This window comes from Condylura cristata, unplaced genomic scaffold (assembly GCF_000260355.1).
Source record: "Condylura cristata isolate star-nosed mole 26May11 unplaced genomic scaffold, ConCri1.0 scaffold00006, whole genome shotgun sequence".
Lineage (NCBI taxonomy): Eukaryota > Metazoa > Chordata > Mammalia > Eulipotyphla > Talpidae > Condylura > Condylura cristata.
Window position 1 is genome coordinate 65,623,195 of NW_004567107.1, and position 24,254 is coordinate 65,647,448.

Genomic DNA, 24,254 nt, shown 5'->3' on the forward strand with positions numbered 1-24,254 from the left:
TTTTCTTGATTCCTCACTTCTCTGGTAGGCCTCTGATGCCTTCAAACAGATTTTTAAAACCCTTTGTGCAGCTTTTCTAGTTGTTCTGGACAGAAGAATTGGCTGTAAACAACTATATCTATTAAGGGGAAAGGATGTCCTAAAGGAACTCTGCAGAGTTTTGTGGACTCCACCCCCTATTCCAGTTTTCTGGATTCCACCCCCTACTCCAGTGATTGTAAACTACAACTCCCATCAATACCAAGGAGAGAACTGCGAGGATCTAAGGGCGGAGCTAAGCAGGCATTCTGGGACTTTGGAGGATATATATATATATAGGGGGCCATTTTCTATGCTCTCTCTCTCAGGACCATGTGGCTGGTGGCTATCAGTGTGTTACTGGAGTTCCAAGTCAACTGAGTTGGTAGGACATTCTAGTTACCTTGTATCTTCTCTTTCCCTGGATTGTTCCTTTTCCTTTCCCCTTTTTGTGTGGGCCAGAAGTACAATTAAATTTTAAGCGCGTGGATGAGGATGCACAGACAGGCAGCCCAGTTCACAATGGGTTGCCCTGTAATACATTTGCTAATATTTGAATTAGAAACGCCTGTCTCTGAACTTCAGACTTGGATTTCCACTAGCTTGTTGAATGACTCTTAAATATCCTTACAGGTTTCTCATGCTCAGTAAGTCACACTGAACTCTATTTGTCTTATCTCCTTCCCCATTCCACTCAACCTGTTCTTCCTGGATAACTATTTCTGTTCAGGGTTTTCCAAGCTATAAATACTATCTGTGTGTCTCATCTCACTGTTTCTTAAGTGCTGTCACTTACAACCTACTGTGTACATTACCTCCACTATGTTCCTTCCAACTGAGCCACAGAGGTTCCTTAGAATATCAGAGTTGGGCCCTTCTTCATCTCTCACCTGAACGACTGTAGTAGTCTTTCTTAACTATTCTCCCTATTTTCAGATCCTCTCCTATGCTTACCCTGTTTGAGATGCCAGAGATTCTTTCAGAAAAGAGTTCTGACCACGTCATTGTCCACTTAAAGTCTTTCAAATTCTCCTCACAACTTCTACAATTAAGGAATAACCCATACGCAGGCACTCAGACCCTCTATAATTTGACTCCAACACACCTTTTTCTCTGTACCCATCAATTTGCCTTGAGCAACTAGCCAAATTACCCTCTCTGCACCCCCAGCACAGCACACCACTCTCTCCAGCCTCTATCTTTCTCACTGTTTCTCCTCTGAGACAGTCCATTCCATCTGCCAAAGTTTTTTGAGTACCTGCTATAATGAAAGACCCTGAGAATACAAAGGTGAGCTAGGCAGACATGGTCTAAAAGTTAGCGAGAGAAACACACATATATAAAAAAAGACTTATTTCCTGTATGAAACTTCCCTAGTCTTCCTTATATATTTTTTTCTTTCTCTTTTTCTTTTTGCTTGCTCACTGCTGTCCTCTTCACATCAATTCATACAAATTTCTTACCTCCCTTCTCTGGAATTAGATTATTTTGGCTTTAGAGGGTGCAATCTGTATCATAATGTCTCACCCAGGAGCCCTGAGAAGTAAGTGGGTGCCCTTTGGTGTAGCTCTGGGAGAATACTGAGGAGGAAAGTGCCCACACAGCGCCTACAAAGTTCTAACCTCCCGCTATCCTTAGTTCTGTCACCAGTATGCCATCCATTCCCGATCTCTTCAACCCCACCCAGGCCAGCATTATAATCCTCAATTTCTGTGCTTTTTCCTGCTTTCAGAATCTCAGAACTGCAAGCTGCTCATGAGACACTTAGAAGATCTGAAGTGGTCTTTGCTGTGGTTCATTTTATGTGTCACCATGGCTGGTGCACAGTGAATCCTGAGGCAAGTTAGGGATAATTATTAGGCAGCTTTAGGGACTTCAGACTAGTTAAGGGAGGCTCCAGAGATAAGGGCAACAGATTCCAAAGGGGACTAATCAAACACCCCAGGACTGGGTACAACAGGACTGTCCGGAACAAGGACAATAAAGAAAAAGGACTCTATGATAAGGGCTAGGATTCAGAGACTTAGTTCTGGAGACATTGAGACAGTGGATGTGACCACTGAGACCTAACCAATCACAGAGACTTGACAGAGCTTTAGAGTAACTAGGGTAGAAGGTCTGGATTCCCTGAGCCAGGACTCCACTTTGGCTCCTTTGCTGGCCTTGGCCTGGTTCCACCAGCCTGGGAACAGTAAACTTTTTCTTTCTTTAAACAAATATGCCTCTTTTTTGCTTGCCTGAGTGTCTGCAAAGTTCCTACTGTGGCTTCGTGAGACACCAACAGCCCTGTTGGTCTACTGCCTGGGACTCAGTGCTGCCACTCAGCCTGGGATCCATCCCTGGCTAGGAGACTAGGCTTGAAGACCTGACATTTCAGTATTAATAGTACTTAGATATTTGTTCAAACATTATTCTAGATGTTTCCTTTAAGTGTTTTATAGAAATTAACTCAATACAGTTTGAGTAAGGCAGATAATCCTTCACAATGTGAGTGGGCCTCATTCAATCAGTTGCAGGTCTTAAAAAATGTTTGATTTTCCTGAAAAAAAGAAAAAAAAAAAGAAATTGTGCCAACGACTGGCTTCAAACTTGAACTGCAACTTAGCTCTTCCTATTTTTTGGTCACTAAAAGTACACATAAATTTTTTAAAAAACCACTTCATGTCCCCTGTTTACCGCCTCTGAAGGCCTCTTTGACATGGGCTGGTTCCTTTCTGGTTTTGTTGACTTTTTACATAAGCCCCCTTTCAACATGATCCTGGAATAACTCTATCCTCATTTCTGTGGTTTGGACAAAATTAACCAGCCATGTTATTAACCTGCCCCTGGTTTAAAAGAATACTGAAAGAACTTTTAAAAATTCTTAGTTAAATAAACCAGTAAGAAAGAAAAATAGTGGAAGGTTTCATTCATAGCAGGAGCATAAAGGATCAGGGGGGAAAAGAAAAAGCAATTGTAATAACGTAAAAACGAAAAACAATGAACAACTATAAACCAGACACATTTTACAAAGGTGGCGAGGGGAATGGGATCAAAACTGGGGTGGGAAGAGTGCACGGCACTATGGTGATGGCACATGGGTGAACTGCTGGTGGGAAGTCCACGGGGGCTACTACAACTGAGATAAAAAAAAAATGCACAAAATAAAGAATGATTAAAAAAAAAAGTTTCTGCTATCCCTCGCTGGGGAAAGTGTGTACATACCTTGCTGTGGCTAGTGCCATCATGGAGATGTCCAGGAGACCGGGTTCCCTCTGATTCCCGTGGGAACAATCCTTCCCACAAAGGGGCCTCAAAAAGTTTCCCTAAGATCTTGGGTGTGTCCTGAGGAATTTTCCAGTTCCTTTTGGCTCACTCCGAAAAAGAGTCCAGGCTTTAAAAAGGATTTGCACAAGGAGCTACATTTGCTTATTTATCAAAGTACTAAGAGGTGGTAATAGAGTAGATTTGAATCAATTACATCTAAGTTAGGTGGCCCTAAAGCAGAAAGTTAGATAAATGAGCTATCAAATACAAACTTTTTTTTATGCCAGTGTAGCTGTAAAAGGATTCAGCAGTCCCAAGAAGCCCACAGGGGCATAAGTGCAGGATTCTTGTCCCCATTTTACAAACGAGTAAACTGAGGTTCAGAACGCCTAAACCCCAACCTCTCCTCTAATCAACCAATCATCAGAAGCGGCGGTCAGGTCCGTCCGGCCGTAAAGGCCCGGCGGCTAAAGTTGCTTTAAGTCAAGAACCACTTCCTGCTCCTCGAGGCCCGCGGGGTTCCCCGCCCTCACAGCTGGCGCTGCCTAAGTCACGAGTTTTCCTCCGAGACCCACTGGGTCCGCCCCGCCCGCTGTTGATTGGGTAGCTCTTAAGCCATTGCTGCCCTCCGATTGGTTGTTACTTCTCAGCTCTCCAACACCGCCTAGACTAACCGGAAATACAGGCAGGGTTTCCGCTTCCGTCTTCTCCCTCCTCCCGCTTGCCCTCGGATCGCAGTCGCCACCAAAGCGGCCGCTGCCTGGCTCCGTGTCGGTAGGTCGGTTGGTTTGGCCTTCAACGTCGGTGTCCGTGCCGTTGAACTGCCCGTTATGGCTGAGCTGGATCCGTTCGGCGCCCCCGCTGGTGCCCCCGGAGGTCCCGCGCTGGGGAACGGGGTGGCCAGCGCCGGGGAAGAAGACCCGGCCGCGGCCTTCCTGGCGCAGCAGGAGAGCGAGATTGCGGGCATCGAGAACGACGAGGCCTTCGCCATCCTGGACGGCGGCGCCCCCGGCCCCCAGCCGCACGGCGAGCCGCCGGGGGGTCCCGGTGAGAGCGCGGTCGCGGTTGGGGCGGGCGGACTTGTGTGGAAACTCAACCCGGAGCGGGTCTGAGTACGTGTAACTCTTGGTCTCTGCTGAACCGGGAGGCTAAGGAGGCGTGCAAAGAGGAAATGAGACCCCGGCCCAGCCATGCGGAGAAGTCTGGGCTCGGGAATCCTGCTCAGCCTTGTGTGTTTGAGCGCTCTTCGGTGCTGGTGGAGCGAGAAAGCAAACCGATTAAGGTGACAGGCTGCGGAGCCCGAAGGAGCCCTTCGGACACAGAAACTTTTCATTGAACACCTTGAGCCGGCCTCTGATGCACAGCCGCATTGGCGCAGTTTGACCAGTTACTGTCAAGCTTAAGCCCAAAGACCAGTTACTGGGAAAGGGGAGCAGAAAACTAGCAAGAACAGTGGGATAGTTTTTGAGGCATACAAATAAAAATGACAACGCTGTTCAGCATCTTAGCACTTTAGGTGTACAGAATTTTGGGTAATGCGGAGGAAAGGAAGCGTGAATAGGGGCCTCTGGAAAGACGGTCTAGGCTTGCAGAAAGAAATGTAGGCTAACGAGAGACAAGGTTTTGATCATTTGGTGGGCCTGTTACAGCTAGGATTCCTGTGCCCTTCTTCCTCTAGGGATAGCTTTGGTAGGCAGTGTTACCTAAACAGAATTTAAGATTAGCCAGGTTGACCTCTGAATGCCTTTATCTGTGATGCTTAGGATTGTGGTGGTGGGAAGAAAGGATGAATGGAATGTTTTTAGTAGTATAAGGAAGTAGGAAATTAGCTAGAAGAAATGAGGTGGGACTTTTACGGAAAAGAAAAAATGCAAGTAAAGGAGAATAGGGCATCGATGGGGCAGGCAGTTGTGGTTTGTACCACCCCAAGTGCAAACCTTTAGGTGCCAGGTGGGTAACATGAGAGAAACATGCTGAGCAACTAGGAGTGTTGGATATTGAAGTTTTGGTGCATAAAACTTCCTACTAAAAAATCTCAAATTACTATCTTAGCAAGCAGAATCTTTTTTTGGGAGTGAATGCTGGTGTGCAGCGCCTGACACCATAGTCCTAAGCAAAACAGTCCCCCAATAAGAACTTAACATGAGAACATGTAAAACACCTGAAGTGTGATTTATTGCACACAAATTGGACTGAGCTGTACTGTGACTGAGCGATGAAGTTGCCTTCACATAATTAGGGTTTTTTTTTTTGTTGTTGGGAAGTCTCTAATGTTTGCTGAAAAATCATAAAATTTACTTTTTAGGACCTTAGATACTTCTTGTCCTGTTTAATAGAGAAATGACTTGCTTAAGGATTAGTTCACTGCTTAAAGATAACTGAGCCCTGAGTCTTTCCACTCTTCCACTGTACCATGTTTCATTGCAGGTATTTTAGCAGAGGTAGACTGGGATAAGAGCTGTGTCATTTCTGAAAAACAGTTGTGATTGGCCTGGGTTGGGAGAATAAGGATCCATAGTTAGGGCCTGGCCAAGGGCAGTGTTAACTGTTGCGCACTCCTGTATCTCAGGTGCCTAGAAGGGCATCACATACGTATTAGGTACTCAGAAAGGGGGGCTTAAAATGCTAGGCCCAAAGGTTTTGTGTAGAGCTAGCAGATCTTATGTGCAATGTGGGGAGGTAAAAGGGTAAGACTGGAATTGGATGCACACGTCCCTTGAGCATTAAGCTTTCAGCAAAGGGAAGGAAAGGGTGATTGCTGACTTAGTTCCTAGGAAGGGCTTTTTTAGTGACTTAGAACCAAATCTCTGACAGCAAGGTTGGTAATAGTGCAGTGGTCAGGAAAAAAACAATAGTGCAGTGGTTAGCACTTCCTTCAGGGATTACAGAACTGTACGTTTCCTCCTCTATCTGTAAGTAGAATGTCCTGTTTGTCACCATTTGGTTGGCTGTATTTTGGGTCTAAGAGTGTTCAAAGTTTTTTCCCTATAAATTAATGGTTATTGTATTCCCAGGCCCCAAAAATGACCTGTAAATTGCATGAAAAAGGAACATTCCACTTATGATCATGGCAGGAAACGGTGGTGGGACATGTTCTCTTTTTTTTTTTCTTTCTAGGAGACAGTCTACTGGTTAAGATTTTGTGCTGTCTTAGATGCTGGGGTGCAAGTTTAGCTTTGTGGTATCAGGCAGCTTGAATAACCACCACTGCTACCACTGTCCTGCCTCATTTTTCACCATAAAATTGCAAATACAGGCCTCCCTGGTGGCACAAGGGGTTAAAGCACAGCACCGTGAAGCCACTTCGGAGTGGGTTCCATCCCCTGCTAGGGAGGTGGCCCACATGGCACAGCAGACCTCTCCTGTCTCTGGCTGCTCCCCTCAGGAGTATGTTTCATTTGTTCTGCTCCCCACTCTGTCTCTGATGAATCTTCTCAACTCCTGTGCTTTTGGCCTGCACCCTAGTTCTTGTATGAATGCATAAACATTTTTTGTTTAAAAGGTGCAAATAAGCACCACCTGAGGGTTAGTAGGATTGCATCAGAGAGCACAGGTGCACAAACCAGGGAGAAGGGAGAGAAAGTTATAATGCAGCTTGTAGACTTGTAGGGGGTGGGATGCTAGGGAAAAAAAAGTGTGTAGGAGGTAACTCTGTCTCTGATAATGGTGGTCATACTGTCATATATAGGCAGGAGGTGCTGACAGAGCTTGAGGAGTAGGGGAAGAACCTATATCTGAGGAAGAACAAGGCAAGAGGCAGTGTTTAAATCTAGAGCTGTTGAGAAGCCCTCACTTACGCAGGCTGAGGAGAGTGAGACTATTACGGCACTACTGAGAGAGTATGGCAATGAGGCACTGTTAGATTTCTGACAAGTACTTTCTTGGAGGAGGAAAAAGGAAGAAGAATGTGAAAGGAAAGAAATTATAGGAAAGTTTTCTGGAAGAGAGTAATTTTCTTGGTACAGTGGAGGAGAGAAGTTCAGGGAAATCTCATGCATATTATTTAGTACTATTGCATATTGACTTATACTGGATACTCCCTGTAATTTATAATCTGCACAGTAATTTTAAGCTAAGTGGTAGTATAACTACTTGAGGTGAGAACTGATTATCTTGAAAGTCAAACACAGTGTCAAGGAAGCAAGCTAATGAATGGCTCATCTGGGATTCAGACCAGGTCTGCTTGACTTTAGTTGACTGGGGAACATGGGAAGTTGAAGGTGGATTTGGATCAGTCTTTCATATCTACAAACTTATTTGGCTCTTGTTTCTGTCTGGACTTCCTTAGTTGCCCTAGAAAATTTCCTACCAGGGTATTAGGTTGCTTAGCTTAGTTGTTGTTCTTAATGAATCAAAGGCCTAGATGACCTTCCTGCATGTTTCTGTAGCAACAGACCATCCTTTGACTTGGGCCTCTTGAATGTCTATATATTATTACAGTGACTAATAAGAGCTCAAGTCTTTGCTGGTGGGCCTGGATGAGTCTGCAGGCCTAAAGGGCAGGTACCATGTGATAGGGGGTGAGAATTGCTTCTAGTTTTGTGTATGGAGCAGTGATCAAAGTCTCCTATTGGGAATGGCCCTGGGCTGGAATATATTAACTGGATAGTTGGTATATTAACTATAATTATTAACCAGAATGTAAGTCTGGCTAGACTAACCATTATAGGCTCTAAGATTTAAAACAATTTTGCTCTTTTCTGTCTTAACAGAAATGAATCCCAGATGGATTAGAGGCATTTTTTTAAGCACCAGAAGAAAGTGATTATCTCAGAATAGGAAAGGCCTTAGTGTAAAACTAGACACAGAAATCATAAAGGAAAAGTAGATGGTGTCTTTCTACAGGTTAAGTATTCTAGGTGTAAATATTATAAAAAGACAGTGGGGAACATGTTTGTAACATCAGAGGAAGAACAGTTAATGTAGACATTACTAAGAGATAAAAGGCTAAAAAATGGACACAACTCAGTTCAGTAGAAAAGTAAACCACATATTAGATGTGTGATTTTTCACAGGAAGTAAGATTGGCACAGGCCCTCCCTGGTGGCGCAATAGGTTAGGATGCAGCACTGCAAGCTAGGTGCAGCCGCTTCAGTATGAGTTCGATCCCTGGCCCTGGAGGTGACCACATGGCGTGGCAGACCTCTCCTGGCCCACCCGCTGCTCTCCTCAGCAGGGGATCTGTCTGTTCTATTCCCCACTCTCTTTGGTAAAGTCTCTTAACTGCCCCTGCACCTCTGGCCTATACCCCAGTTCTGTAAACATAAATAATCCATCAATCTTAAAAACACGTAAGATTGACACAACAGAGATACCTTAAGTCACACACCCATCAAGTCAGCAAAAATGTAAAAACACAATAAACTCAGTCTGTAGTATCATTGAAGGTTAGAGAAGTAGGGTGCTCATGTGCTGTGCTAGTTGTAATATAAATGGTAAATAGGGAGCAGAGGCCCTGATGATGATGTTTAGAAGTCTTTAAAATATATTTCCAGTGGCTCAGGGTTTCTACAATAAATTTATTACAGAGGAACAATTGAATATGCCCCCAAATAAGTTTATTAGTTTTGGGATAAGCTTCTTATTTTCAGTACTTGATAGGATGCTTAAAATTTTTTTGGTAGATGGCACAGAAGTAGCTTCAAGTAATAAAAAACCACTAACAAAAACTGTAAGAAACTCACTTTTGTACTATTATAAGTTATAGGAGTAACACAGGAAAATTGGGTTATGAGAAATACTATCAGCACTTGAAACACAGTTCAAAGCCACAAAGGGTTGATTAGTGCTTAGATCTTGGGTGCGTATGTATCATATTAACAGGTAATCTTCCCCCTGACTTCTGCTGGATCCCTTGCTGGGATATAGCATAACTTTTTGAATGCAGATTATCAAACCAGATAAAATAAAATCTAGTTATCTCATAAATACATACATTAGTCTTACATATCTTAAACATAAAATATACATTTGAGAGACAAAATATTATTTATCTACCCCTTGAAGAGCACATTCATCTCTTAAGCAACCCTTTTTGTGTTCTAAGGTCACTTGTGAAGGGCTGGTGCATACAGCTTTGTGAAGGTTAAAACTTAACTGTATATAATGTGTTTAGCACTACCTGGCAGCGAATTGAGATTTCCTCATTGAGGATTTAATGATACAGATGAATGGATTACTGGAAGCATATGTTGTAGAAGTCTGGTTTTACTGAGAGAAGTATTTGGTAAACTAAAAGGATAGAAACCAGTGGGCTGAGTGACCATTTCCCCATTTTGAAAACAATGTGTTGGTGTCAGTGAGGCAACCTGGGGAAATGACCTGTGAATGTTTACTGTACTTTCAAAATGTAGAGGGAGTTATTGGGAGAAGCAGAAGAACTGAAAGAATGGCTAAATGGTAGGGTTGCTATAGAAAATAGACCGTTTGTTAGTTTTAATTAGTGAGGGAACCAAGAAGCCCAGAGGGTGGTCTGGTGACATCGGATAGCAGGAGACTTCCTGGCCCAGGTCTCTAAGGATGCTGTGTCGTTCCATGTGCTGCCCTCAGAGGGCCTGGTAATGGTGGCTGCACTGCGCTGACCTTCCTCTTACCACTTAGGTTTTTGTAAGTTCATTGTCTCCCATTTTCCCTCTCTCACCCTTTGCAATGTGATGGTGACTGAAGTTTGAAAAAAAATGGAAAGATATTAAAAGTCCTACATAATAGGAAGACGTGGGTCAACTAACATTATAAAGCTATAGCATGGGTAGGTGGAAGCTAAGTTTTCATTTGCCTATACTGAGGCTTTCCAGGGAAGGCATACAGCTAGTCCAGAGGGTGGTGTGTGCAGACTGCCTCTCGACAAGGGCTCTAAGGTTGGGGCAGGGTAGCAGTGTGTGCTGTTGGAACCAGTCAAGCAACTGAATCAGTGAGATGTGCTAGTGAAGACTGGCAAATTGCCTACTAGCACATGCTCCCTGTCAAGGCTGCCCTTATTTCTGACCTAACTGGCAATTGAGGAATGCAGGCCCAGTGTTCCCAGATTGCATCGCTGCTTGCCCCTCGCCCCTAACCTGGAAATCCTGCTTTTGTGAAATTTCCTAACATACGCTTTGTATTTCAAATAAAATATGTCCAGCCTGTGGACCACCATTTTGTACTGGGTGGGTAATTTCTCTCTAGGTCTTAACTTGAAAGACATTTTTCTTATTTTTGAGATGGACTTTTCTGATTGAGCTTTTTGAATGCTTAATGAGATTAAACATCACACTTTTCATGAGTTTTTGTAATTTGTGTTCTTATGAACATTGGTTTAATTTAATTTCGACTGCTCACTTAGTATTTTGGAGTAATTTCACATGGGTTTGTGAAATTAGCAAGAAGTCTCAACTATAGACCCTTGGGTGCCAAACCTAATCCATCTGAAGGATAGAGAGTGCCCTCACCCCAAGAAAGCATTTTGGTTTGAACATGAAGCTGTGCTGACTGAGTCATTCTAGGTCGTGTTTTCCTTTGCCTTCTCTAGAATTTTCATAAACTCTTGTTATGAGACTTCTGCCAGAATCTCAAAAGGCCTGGGCTTGAGAGCTTGGGGGATTTGTCCATGTTTAGGTGAAGTCATTGTGGGTCAAGCACATCCTGATTTCATTAAATAGAAGATAGTTCAGTGTCATATTTAGTCCCTAGCACAGGGATAGCATTTAGTGGCTTGTAGTACCTGCAACACACAATACTATTACTACTTTCTGTAATTCATAGGTCCAGCATTTGACTAGCTCTGATTGACATACTGAAATTTTATGTCTTGCAGATGCTGTTGATGGAGTGATGAATGGCGAATACTACCAGGTACAGTGTATTCTGATTATGTTGAGTCATAGTGGTCAAGAGTCTTCCTTTCCTGTGTATTGACTGACTTAGAAAGAACCTTACTCCTTTGACTTTCCTGGATGTACTAGTAACTGCCAAAGTGGAAGGATTTGAAGAGAAGTGGCATTAACAGAACATTCTGTAACAATCTCATTGACCTAACACTAGTATTAACTTTAGTGTTGTCAATTTTATTCTGACTAATTGACATTTCATGATTGTGGTGGTTAGTTTGTGCCATACACTGTGTCAAGCACTGTTTGTATTTAATCTTATTTTTCACAGCCTGAGAGGCCTGCATTATCGTTATTCCCATTTTATAGATGAATAAGTTTAGGCACACAGGTAAAATAAATTTGTCTAACAAAGGTGGTATGTGGTGGGGGCAGTCATTTGAGTCTTCCAGGTTGTATTGGGAGGAGGAAGTAACTGGTGTTTGTTTTATTTCCCCCTTTGTCAGGAAGCTTTCTGATTGCAGAAAGCATACCAGATTGCATTGGTATAAATAGAACTTCATAGTTTATATAACTGAAAAAATTCTGAGAACTGATCCTGGGCTAGACTCAGACTCAGTTCCATTAGGACCCTTCCCTTCTGGCTCTGCCTGACGGATGTGGCAGTTTCCTGCTCAGCCTGCCTTCCTGGTGGCAAAAGGACTGTAGATCTTTGAGACCTCCATGTTGTGTTATCTCAAATAAGATGCAGTTTTCACTTCTCCCAGTCACCCAGCACAAGGCCTGCCTTTCCCTCTAGACCAGTGAATGTAATCATCACTGTGTGTGAATAATATGCTCTTTTGCTTATGCTGGCTTTCAGCCCACCCTGAAACAATCAACTGGCAAAAAGGATGACATTCATTAATCGGTTTAAGCCAAAAGTAGACAGACTTTTTCTGTAGATAGTAAACATAAATTCTGTGAGTCATAAGGTTTTTGTCAAATTTCTGTTGCTATAACGTGAAATTGCAGAAACAGGCATTGGGCTGGCCCTTACTAGCAGGGAGTCGGGAGGTGTCATATCTGTGCCTCAGTTCAATTCACCAGCTGTGAAGGGGTATAGAAACTTGTCTTTCAGAGTATTTAGGAGATAAAGGCTTTATGTGCTTCACTCATTGAAAGTGCCAGTAAGTTTGGTTGATATTACTTTAATCAGTCCTTTTGATTTTTTTTAATAGTTTGATTAGGTTAACCTGTTAACATTCCCTAGTTCAACAGGTGAAATACTCCTCTAGAGATTAAATTCTACTTGAGTATTAATTGGCTTCCAAATCTTACCCCTTCATTTAAAAAAAGGTCCCAACGCCCCCCAACACACTGTGACTCATACTTGAACTTTCTCCATTCCTAGAATTCACTATTTTTGATGCAGTGGTGTGAAGTAACCTTTTCCATATTGTATAATGGCTTTTAGAAGTTTTAGCTTTTCGTACTTGCTGTTACATGTACTTTGTTACTTTGAAGATAACAGTCACTTTGTCAAGTAAAACTGCTAATTGTTTTCTAGTAAGTGGATTAGCCATCCCTGACTATTCTGCCTCCCACTCTTGTTCACATTTATTCACAGGTAGTATAACAGCTGCTCTACTCCCTTGAGGGTTGTAGGGATTAAGTACAGTAGTGTTGAAAACTCCCTATATGCATATCTCAGGCTGTTGCTTTTAAGTAATCCTTTAACATTTGACACTAGCCATCATGGTCATGCTGTACATGACCAGGGGCATCTAGTTTGATAAAAGTACGTTTCAAGAAAGAGGTTTTGGTACTGATAGAGTGTAATTGTGTTTTGTGTTAAGGAGACTAATGGTCCCACAGACAGTTACGCAGCTATTTCACAAGTGGATCGATTGCAGTCAGAGCCTGAGAGTATCCGCAAGTGGAGAGAAGAGCAAACGGAACGCTTGGAAGCCCTTGGTAAGGAAACCCTTTCTGTCTTTGTCTTCAGTGGAATAGTTGACTCTGCTCCCCCCCCCCCTTTTTGGGTAAGATTTTATTTTTAAAATAAAGAACCGGGGTATAGGTTAGGAGTGCGGAGGATGAGAGGATTCATCAGAGACAAAGTAGGGAGCAGAGCAGGCAGATCTGCTGAAATACAATGCTGAGGGGAGCAGCCGGCCAGACAGGAGAGTCTCCTGCACCATGTGGGTCAGCTCTCTGGCCAGGATTGAACTTGTGCTACAGTGGCTATGGATAGCGTCATAGTGTTGAGACTTAACCCCTCGTGTACTAGGGAGACCCTGCTTTTATCCCTTTTTAACTTGAATTAGTTATAATGTCCTTATCTAGTGTTTGGAAAAACATTCTTTCTCAACCTAAAGGTCTCAAGGTCACCCTTCTGGTGATGCTTACTCACAGGCTGTAGTGTGAGGATTGGGGGGCCAGGAGAGTATCTCAGAGTGTTCTCGCCTAGGAAAAGCAAGCTGGCACTGTGGAAAGAGCACCAAACTTGATGTGAAAGGCCATATTCAGGCCCATCCTTAGATCTTAGCAGCTGTGGGCAGTTGGTTACTCAGACATTTGCAGAATCTTATTTCTTCATCTGTGGAGTAAGATCAGTGTTCCTGATCCCAGGTAGTTTGCTGTATTTATGACAGTGCCTTGTAAATCTGGAGGTATTACATTCTTGTGAGAGACTTCACAGTCCATTGTCATTGAAGGCTGAAGAAGGTAAAACTTAACGAAAATGAGGTTTGTTAAAAAATGTGTACAATTTATTTGTCTTAATATTCCTGTCAGGTAAGTTTTAGCTTGCTTTTTGGTGCCTGCAAAAGTTGCATTTTTATTTTCAGTTCTCAAATTTGACACTTTGGAAATAGTTTTTTTTCGTTGTTGTTAAAGATTTATTTATTTGTGCATACAGAACTGGGGTACAGGCCAGAGACTCAGGGGTAGCAAAAGACTTCACCAGAGACAGAGCGGGGAGCAGAACAGGCAGATCGACGAAGTACACTGCTGAGGGGAGCAGTGGGCGGGTCAGGAGAGGTCTGCCATGCCATGTGGTCACCTCCGGGGTAGGCGGGAATCGAACTCATGCGGAAGTGGTTTCAGCTTCTTACTGCAGTGCTTTAACCTGCTGCGCCACCAGTGAGGGCCCGGAAATAGTTTTAAGTCAAAATGCCTCCCTGGGGGAAGACGGGCCTTGTATTACAATTAAATTAATTTGGTCCATGAACTAGGTGTTTCTTCAGTTTCACCTTTTTCCCTTGTGAGAACTGTGAGAAAGCACAAGGTGCTAAGAGTAGAGAACTAGTGTCAGTGGCTTCAGCTTAAGTATTTGCCACGTTCCCATGTACTTCACTTTTCTGTGAACATTGAGGGAGGCCTTAGGAGGAGATAGCTTCCAGCACCCCTGCTGTCCAAGGTACTCTTTCTCTTTTTCCCTTCCCGCTCCCAGATTCAAAGAGATTGTATTAGGCTTACATTCTTTGTTCCTTCAAGCTAACCATTTAAGAATTCTAAATTCTGGGCCTCCCTGGTGGCCTAAGGGTTAAGCCACAGCCCTGTCATCTCCACAGACTGAGTTCAATCCCTGGCCTGGGAGGTGACCCACATGGCGTAGCAGACCTCTCTTGTCTCATCCATTTTCCCCTCAGTGTATTTCAGTAGATCTGCCTATTGTTCTCCCCACTCTATCTTTGGTGAATCCTCTCACCATCTGCATCTCTGGCCTATAACCTAGTTCTTATTGCAAAAAAACAAACAAGAAAGCTGACTTCTTACTGCTAATATAATTGTATAAATTGGTAAAAGCAAAAATATAATTTAAATGGGTTGTTTTATGACAGCAGCTGGTCAGTTTGTTTTTTTTTTTTTAAAGATTTATTTTATTTGTATATACAGAACTGGGGTATAGGCCAGAGGCTCAGGGGCGGTGAGAGGCTTCACCAGAGACAGAGTGGGGAGCAGAACAGGCAGATCTATGAAGTACACTGCTGAGGGGAGCAGCGGGTGGGTCAGGAGAGGTCTGCCACGCCAGGTGGTCACCTCTGGGGCAGGCGGGAATCGAACTCATGCGGAAGCGGCTTTAGCTTCTCAGTGCAGTGCTTTAATCCGCTACGCCACCAGGGAGGGCCCACAGTTTTTACTTAGCTTAATTTTCCAGGGATACACTTCCATATTTGATGCATGATATTCTTTTGTATTAAGAATGATCATTGGACCATGTTGAAAGAAGTCTCCTAAAAAATGATTTTTTTGGATGTAATTTCACCACTTTGAAATTGAGACACAATATACATTTTAAATTTGGTGTTTCAGTTTCTTGTGTGTGTGCCCCTTCAGCCCACAGCATCTCTCTTTGCCTTCAGACCTCTCCACTCCACATACTTTTTGCCACAGATAGATGTACATCAGAAGCTTACTCTGTATACTCAAGTCATCAGTGGAAAATCCAAGTAAAGTAATTCTCCTGGTAATCACCTTCTGTTAAATAATAGATAAGAAGTTCTTCTGAATTTGAAACCTTGGGGGTAGTTTCTAGCTGCTCTTAATTAACTAGCAGGTTCTAGTGTCTTCTACAGGTGATCACTGTAATACATTTCTGGCAAGGACCCTAAAAATGCCCCAAAATATTTCATTTCGTCCCTCCATGTAGACTCTGCCCTCATGAACACAGACTGCAGCTTTGGCTCTGGCTCTGCACTGTACTGACTCCTGTCTGGATCTCTGGTGACCACCTTCTACTCACATCTTGGTATCATTTTACGCTTGCCTCCCTTTCTGTCCCGCTTGAGGCAGCATAATGAAGTAAGAGTGCACTAGGCTCAGCCCCAGGCTGGATGTTGGCTCTGCCACTAACTAAAACATTTAGGAAGGAACGTACTACAATCTTTACAACTCAAACTCTGACCTAGTTTTTCTCACTGCTGAGCATGGAACTGGAGTTACAGCTTAGGATTGTTGTAAGCATTAAAAATAAGATGTCGATAAACACTTGATAGAAAGTATGTCCTTAAGACCAAGTTTAAAGGGTGACATCAAATGTCAGCTACAGCAATCGCTATGGCCTGTATTTTTCTCCCACTCTCTACTGACCAGTGTCTCTTTGGCCGAGTATCTCAGGAGAACCCTATTTAGTCCTAAGACTCTTCGTGCTTGAGAACTAGTCTGGCAAGCTATCTGCAGCCACTGGAGTACCAGTTCGATCCTTGCCCAGGGAGGTGACCCACATGGTGCAGCAGACCTCTCCTGTCTCACTTGCTGCTCCCCTCAGCAGTGTATTTTAGTAGCTTAGCTCTGCCTGTTCTGCCCCCCCACTCTGTCTCTGGTGAAGCCTCTCATACCCATACCTCTGGCCTGGACCCCAGTTTTTATATGCATAAATAAATAAATCTTTAAAAGAAATGATTCACCTTCCTTACCCACCAATCATCATAGGAGTTTTCACTTGTTCTGTGCTGACTTTGAACAAACTCATTCTGCAGTTTAAGTAGGAATAGATACTCTTGCCTTTGCAATACTGACATCTATATTCTATCATTCCCTGGGTCCTGAATCATCTCCAGTAATTTTCCTAATGGCTCTCTGGCTCATAAAAGTGCTTCTGCCATATTCAGGAGTGTCTCCTTATATAAATATATAAAAAAAAAAACCAAAAAACAAAACTGTCAAACCTCTAGAATAGATTGTGAGAAGAGTTGTAATAGAAAGTTGTCTAGTATCCACCTTGAAATAATGTCATTACTAAAGAATCTCCTATTACTGTTTTTTCCCCAGTTGGTGCCCCAAAAGGCTTTTTTCCTACTAAAAGTTAGTATTTCTACCACTCCCCATACACACTATCTCTCAGCTTCCCCAGCCCAAAAAGCCCTCGAAACCAGCGGTCCACTAAGATGTCAGTGGACTGGGGTGACGTGGTGAGGCAGGGTGAGGTGACATGGTGAGAGCTCCTAGAGCTGGGTGCAGAAAGGGAGTCTCCCCACTCTTCCTCTAGAACACACACGCAAGTTGCCTGCACACACAGTGTGTCTTACTAAATGCAAATGGATGAAACGAGCTTCACTTTCTGTTTTGCCACATTTATATTGTCTTTTTCCTTCTTTCAAAGATGCCAACTCTCGGAAGCAAGAAGCGGAGTGGAAAGAAAAAGCAATAAAGGAGCTAGAAGAGTGGTATGCGAGGCAGGACGAGCAGCTACAGAAAACAAAAGCAAACAACAGGTTAGTCCGCACTGGTGTTGATGCAGCTGGGTTTCGAGGATTGAATCACATCCATTTCTGGCAGCCAGTTATGGGGCTCTCAGCTGCTGCATCTTTTAGGGTGAAATGTCTTTGCAGATTTTTACGTGCTTGAAACAGAAGGATCGCAAGTCTCTTGGGTCTTGTGAGTATAATTCAGACTGTGACGTAGCCATTCTAGCTGGAGGGAGCTTGGCTCTTCAATTGAGAATTTACCTGACACGCATCACCTGCAGTGATGTGACCCAGCAAAGGGCAAGTCACTTCTTGTACCAGGTCCATCTTTAAAAATGTAACCCTGAGATGAAAGGTCACTCTCATGAATGTGCCAGGATCTCCGTTTTTCTGGAGATGATTACAGCCTTGGTTAGATTGCATCTCCTGAGGATAGCCCTGTTCTCTGAAAGCTGCGTGAATGAAAATGGTCCATTAGCAGGGAAATGTGCTTTATAATTAGGTTGCCAGGGTGTTCCAGCAAAATGACATCAGAATTAATGGCTCTCTGGGTACTTATCTGTGCTTAAGAGAATCTTGAGTTAACTTTTTAAAAATGGCCTTTTCAGAATTTACCTACTCGCAGAAGGTTAAGTAGTTGTGGGGAGAAAACACATTGGTTCTCCTCACTACCGCCAGCAGCCTTGGCCTGGAGCGCCCCTTGTCTAGCTCAGAGAGGCAGAGGCAATGCTGCTCGCCTCTGCGGGCTTGCTCCGCAGTTGTGTCCAGACCCCAGCTTTGACATGACAGCCACCACGTTCATTTCACTGTGCAGATAGGCCAGACTGGATCCTGGGTGGAGAACTTTAGGTTCTTGTCCTCAGGCAGCAGGGGCCAAGGTGCCTTTATCTCCAGCAGCTCCAGCAGATGGAATTCCTCCAGAGAGGAGGGAACTGGTGACTGGCAGAGCAGATGGGCTCTTCTGCATAGCAGCCTTTAGCTACGAGTCTCCCTTTGGCCATTCCTGGGGTTCTGTCAGCTGCCTCCTGATGTCATGATGAAGCCTCCTTCCTGAGGGATGTGCTCTTAGGCATGACTGTGGCATCTCTGACCGATGGCAAGGGTCTTTTTTCTTGAGTATTGAGCTGCTGAGGGTGGATCAGCTGCCGGTGCTTCTGCTAAGTTGGTGAATATGAAGTGCTGGCAGGTTGTGGCTCCTTCATCCTGTGCTTGTTCAGGGTGCTTCCCCAGCTGCAGTTCACATCTGTAAGGAAAGGTGATGGGTGCTTTGTGCCAACACCCTGTGAGTCCGTTATCCACAGGCTGCCTCCGTGGTGCCACTCTGAAGTGCTTGGTATGACTAGGCTGACCCTTTTGGTTCAGAGGCCCTAAGTCAGATCTCAGGATTAAAAAATGATTATGTTGGGAACCCCTTGAAGACATGTTTTCAAACCAGTTTTGTTAAACTATATCCCTTCTCTAAAGAAAGGTTTTTTTTTTTTTTTCTTTTTTCCTATCTACAGGATCAGGTGTCCTTAGGATCAGGATCTTAGCTGTTTTTAGGAGCTCAGTCTTAAGGCGTTAGTCCCTCCAGGCACTGATTTGGGACATTGGTATGTTTCTTTACTCAGAATTGTAGAAGGTTGGGTTGGATGGTTTCATTGATGAACCTTAGAAATTCAAAGAAGGAAAGGTACAGCCTCGCCATTTGCTAAGAATGGAGAGCTATTTAGAAATGGGCTTCCTTGCTTTATGGAAAACTCGCAGCCATGGGCTGGAGCCTGAGCATGTGAAGTGAGAGGCGCACTAGCCGTTGTCGTTGGGTCCTGGACAGGAGGCGTTTCCCCTCTTCATTCCAAGGATTCTTCAGTGGGAGCATTACAGAAGCACTTGGGGAACTTGTTCAGTGGCACATGCCTTCCCCTGGAGTTTTGGTAATGCAGGCTGCTTCCCCTCCCATATTTGATGTTAAATTTTAAAGGCCTACTGCTGTATGTAAAGTGATTCTTCTTTCTTCTTGTCTATAGGTGTAAGTGAATATTGTTAGAAAGTTACTGTGCTCATTTCCAGCAAGCGTCGGTCCCTGGAGTTAAAGGGACCACAAAGACAAGCTAGAAAGAGAGAAGTTTGAAAGAGACTCAGGGAAGCTAGGGTCTATTCCTGAGAATGTCAGTAAGCTTCTTAACTTCCAGATGCCCTCAACCAGAGCCTTGGGAGCATATCTGTACCAAGCACTGTTGGGTGGAGGTGGGGCTGGTGCAGTTGACAGCCAGCCTTGCTCTTGAAGCTTCTGTAGTTTAATGTCCTCAGGCTGCATCTCCCTTCTTTATTCCAAGTCAGAGCCTAAATGTTGTGTGCACAAGCCATGAATTGCTAAGTGATGGCCTGTGGAAAAGAATTCTCTTTTCATTGGGGCCAGTCTCAAGAGTCATTGGCCCCTACAGTTGGGTAAGTGTACAGATCAAAAACTGCCCCAGCCCATATTCCTTCCCAAAACACATCAGAAACACCCCCAATTATAGGTAGCTTTGTGCAGACCTCTGTCTAGTCTTGTAAAAATCAGTGGAATCTATGGTTCTCAGTGATGGTAGATAATTTTTCCCATGCCCATTTGGGCTAGAAATATGTGTGGGCCTCTTGAGTGCCCTGGGTTGGGGCTGAAAGGTGGTCCTTTTCTCCCCTCCCAAGCCCCTTGTCTTAACCTGACAGGTGCTGTCCTCAGGCCCCCCTGTCTAGTGGGTGAAGAACAAACAGGTCGGGCTGCCTGTGTTTGGCGTGTATGGTTTTCACTTGATTCTGTGGCTGTCACTGTGACAGGGCTGTGTTGTCCCCAACACACTCTTTGGTCTTGCCACAAAGAGCTAGAGCTCCTGACATTCAAGCTTTTTGTTGTCTTAGAGATGTCTTGAACCTTTTTTTTTCTTGCAACAGAAGTGAGCACAGTTGAAATCTGTTGGGTTTAGTTCTTTGTGTAAACTACAAGGACCATGGGTTTGCAAGGTGCCTGCCTTTCCTTTCCCTCCCACTCATTCTGCCCACAAATAACTATTTTTCCTGCTGACTCATGTGGAGTTGCAGTCAGGCTGTTCCTTTTGCTTTCTTTAAATTTCCACAAAACTAAAATGGGAAAGGAGAGTATGTGTGAGTTTAAAAATAAACTGAAAATTACTAGAATTTCCCTTCAAATAAATATAGCACTTAGGTTAATGACCAGGCATGATTGTCCTTAAAAATGCCTTTCTACTTCCATGCCCCAGACTAACTGGGCAAAGGACAGGGTAGGGATGCCTTGAGGAAGAATCCCTGCCCACCCGTGGTAGACACGATACGCAAGTCAGGCCCAGGATTCAGCCAGGGACAAAGAAAAGCCTGTCTCCTGCAGTGTAAACTCTTCCCAGCATGACCCCGTTCATGAAGGTTCCAGATCCCTACTGTTTTGATGCAAGCCTGATGTGAGAGTTGAGGGAGGAAGTTCTGGTTTTTGAGCTGTGCCTTGTGAAAGTCATCTGGCACAGACTGCCAGTACCAGATGGGGACAGAGCTAAAGCCAGGACCTTCATCTGTGGGTTTTTCCAGCAGCCCATTAGCATTTTTATCATAAGGTGGGGTGTCTGGAATGAACGTGTATTCCCAGGGTACTGAAAATTGATCCCATCCAGCCAGTGTGGGAAAGCAGTAGTCCCAGCTAAAGCTGGCTCTGGGACGTGTGGCATCTGGTGTCCGGCTGCCTCCACGGTCAGGGTTGCTGATGGGGACTGGCAGAAAAGTGGCCTGGTCTGAGCACATACGACTGGGAAGAAGCATTACTGTAGAAGGAGGAGAGCCAGGCAGTTTGGGTAGAGTTCTGCCCATTGCCACTTGGCCGAATTGCTTCTTCGCTAGGCGTTGGGCAGTGCTCAGAGTCCTAAGTTGTTAGGTTGAGGAGCAAATCAGCCTGTAAAAGGGCTTAGCCTGTAAGTGGGTGCTTCTGATGTGCTGGTTGCGGCTGGGTAAGGCAGAGGGTGGTGAAGCTGGCAGCGCCCACAGTGGAGCATCTGGTGGTGATGGCCAGTGGGAACCTGCTCCGCTGGGGCCTCCGGCACTGAAGCTGCGGGGTTAGGATGGAGCTTCCAGCGCGCACGCGTGCCTCCACTGTGGATTTCCCATGTTTCTGCTTCTCAATGTTCTCTCTTTTTTCCTGCCTGCTTGCCTGCCTTTTGGACCTCTTGCTGTCTAGGGTGGCAGATGAAGCTTTCTACAAACAACCCTTCGCTGACGTGATTGGTTATGTGTATGTTGCAAAACTAATTCCTTTTCTTTTGATTCTTTCTACTTTTCATTTAGAATTAATTCTCCTTTTATGTCACAAATTTCTTTGCTTTTAAAATTATTTCAAATTGGCACTATGGGGGCTGCCTAGGAGTTGATAAGCTGGGGGTATGGTCATTGACTGTCTTGCAGAATCATGACACCCTTTCCAAATGTGGGTCATTCATGGTCTCGTCTGGGCAGGCCTTGGGGCTGAGGGGTTGGGGAGCTCTGACCTGTTGCTGCTCCCACTGCTGCTTCCTTGTTCCAGGTGGGAAGGCAAAGTCTTGGGGAAGGAGCCAGTGAGGGCAGCATTTTCTACACTTGATTCCTTCGAAGAACCAGGGTTGGTAGCTTCTCCCTCAGAGCAGGGGAGAGTGAAGAGGTCCCCATGTAATTTGTCAGTGATTTTCATGTTGGAAATTGGTTAGTGGCCAGTGTCTGATGCCCTGTCTTAGCTTCCCCTGACAAAAGAGGCTTCCCTTTTCCCCCTGACATTAAGGCCAAGACAACCAAAGCTGTCTGATAAAGGCCATGTTGTCCTCCTTCAAAGAAAACTGCATATCATGTGGCGGAGCTTTTGATTTGAAGGATGTTACTATTGAAGCATTACTGCTGAAGACTTGGAATCAGCTACTGCTGTTTCTGCCTTGAAAATTAGAAGTAGCTTTGGTTATAGGGAGATGAGGGTGGATGGGCCCGGAGGGTGGGCAGTAGGCTGGAGTCTGTAGCACCTCCTAGGGACTGTGTCCTGATATTCCTCCCTTTGAAGTACAGAACGGGTTTCCTGGGCCCCCAGATGCATTTGCAACGAATCTTGTGAAATGCTGGACTTACAGGTGGTATTGGATCTGACTTTTGCACATTCTCTCTGGAGTAGAAGTGGAGACTGGAAAGGTCGAGTCTGGGTTTGCTGGGCGGCGGGGTGGCCCAGCAAAGCCAGCTGCACGTTCCCAAGCGTAGAGTGAGTGGCAAGGGCATGTCTAGCTTACTGACCATCTGCATTGAGCTCATTCTCATTTTCTATATCTGACCTAAAGTTTCTCTCCTGTTTTTCTTCTCTTCACCTTAAGCACAAACATAAACCATCCTTGCTACAGCCTAGAACAGTTAAGTAAACCTTTCTCACTGCCCCTAACTGTGTGTGCCATGAAGTTGCAGTGTTGTAGTGGCTCTGGGCTTCAGCGGTGTCTGCCACGGCCATCCCTGTGAGAGTGCCACCCTGTCCCCACAGACCAGTCATCTCCATTGCTTTTGCTTTGCCCGTGATGCTTGTTGGAGTAGATGAATACAGTGTGTCTTCCCTCCTCCTACCAATGTCTTCCGGCTGTAGCTCCCACCAGCTTAGGTCTCAACTGGGGGTGGGCTGACCTTGACGTGAAAGAAATATTGATGGAACATCCTACCCAAAGCACTTAACATTGATCGGCTCTCTAGCCTCGGGCATCTGCCCCAGCCCATGTGCCCTGAGCAGCCCACAAGGCACCTGGCTTGAGGGGAAATGACCAACTTTTGGCTGAACTGGAGAATGTCCTCTAACAACCCCCCCTTCCAGAATGGCTTGACTCTAGTGCCTGCTAGCATGGAAGCTTTGTCTTGAATTCCTTTTGATCTGCCTTCTTTCTCTCCAGCCTTAGGAATACATCCAGAGGCTATCGTGCAGAGACCTGTGGGCATTGTAGAAGTCTCTAAATTTACTTGAAACTCAGGACTGCCCAACATGAACTACTCCTTAAGTTCTTGACCAGCCTCCTGTCTTGCTCTTGTTATGAAGGCAGTGAGTAAGCTGGCCAACGACTTGCTTTATTTAATGTTCTGTCTCGACAGAGAGAGTGAGTGAGTGAGCCCTGAACCAAACACCTGTATTCCAACATTTTACACAGCACTCCAGGCACCTGGTGCCTCAGGGAGTAGCCACGTGTCTGCCCTAAACCAGGGGCTGTTACTCTTTGGAAAAGCAGAGGCTGTTAAGTCAGGCATGGAGAGGTAGTTGCTTTTTGTTAACAAGGCAGTGGCCACATAGCTTGAGAGGAGGCTCTCCAAACCAACATGCTTTGTTGTTGCTTCCAGGGCAGCAGAAGAAGCCTTTGTAAACGACATTGATGAGTCATCCCCAGGCACTGAGTGGGAACGGGTGGCCCGGCTGTGTGACTTTAACCCCAAGTCCAGCAAGCAGGCCAAAGACGTCTCTCGCATGCGTTCTGTCCTCATCTCCCTCAAGCAGGCCCCCCTGGTGCACTGAAGAGCCACCCCGTGGAACACTACATCTGCAATATCTTAATCCTACTCAGTGAAGCTCTTCACAGTAATTGGATTAATTATGTTGAGTTCTTTTGGACCAAACCTTTGTCTTTAGAGTTGATCATTGTTTGTGATTGCATGTTTCCTTCAACTGTGTTCTCTCCCTGGCATTCTGAGGAGGGGGAGGCGGCGGAGGAAGAGAGGGAAGCCTCCAACGGTAGCCTCAGCCTGTGCTTTTGTGCATTATTCTGAGAATAAATTTTGTTTCAAGCAATAAACATAAAGCTTCTTTATTGACCTCAAGATCTGCTGCTCTTTGGACTGAGGTTGAAAGGGATGCACATTTCCTTTTAGCATTTCTAGCTCCAAGTTCTTATTTGTAGAATTCTTAAGCGTTTTCATTTGGGAAGGGAGTCCCATAGCTACAAGTGCCTCCCATGTTGCCAACCTAACAGAGTAATGACCCCTTATCAGCCTAGACTTTTCTTCCAGATGGCTCATATCA

General features: G+C 44.7%; 1 protein-coding gene across 4 annotated transcripts; it reads left to right on the forward strand.

Annotated features, from left to right (window-relative positions):
• Positions 1-3,894: 3,894 nt before the first annotated feature.
• CLTA (clathrin, light chain A) lies at positions 3,895-24,027 on the forward strand. 4 transcript variants are annotated; one of them, XM_004677782.2, is made up of 7 exons: positions 3,895-4,311; positions 11,057-11,094; positions 12,908-13,025; positions 17,158-17,269; positions 21,438-21,491; positions 22,582-22,617; positions 23,579-24,027. In XM_004677782.2, the coding sequence occupies exons 1-7, from the start codon at positions 4,095-4,097 to the stop codon at positions 23,748-23,750; spliced, it is 747 nt and encodes a 248-aa protein (XP_004677839.1). In that variant the 5' UTR covers positions 3,895-4,094; the 3' UTR covers positions 23,751-24,027. The 4 variants fall into 4 exon arrangements, with proteins under 4 accessions (XP_004677839.1, XP_004677840.1, XP_004677841.1 ...); XM_004677783.2 differs by lacking the exon at positions 22,582-22,617; XM_004677784.2 differs by lacking the exon at positions 21,438-21,491.
• The last annotated feature ends 227 nt before the right edge of the window (positions 24,028-24,254 follow it).

Excerpts from the sequence above, each read along its gene's own strand:
- CLTA (XM_004677782.2), top strand. The coding sequence starts at position 4,095 with ATGGCTGAGCTGGATCCGTTCGGCGCCCCCGCTGGTGCCCCCGGAGGT. Across the intron at positions 4,312-11,056 it reads CGAGCCGCCGGGGGGTCCCG|ATGCTGTTGATGGAGTGATG; the intron begins GTGAGAGCGCGG and ends TATGTCTTGCAG. Across the intron at positions 11,095-12,907 it reads TGAATGGCGAATACTACCAG|GAGACTAATGGTCCCACAGA; the intron begins GTACAGTGTATT and ends TTTTGTGTTAAG.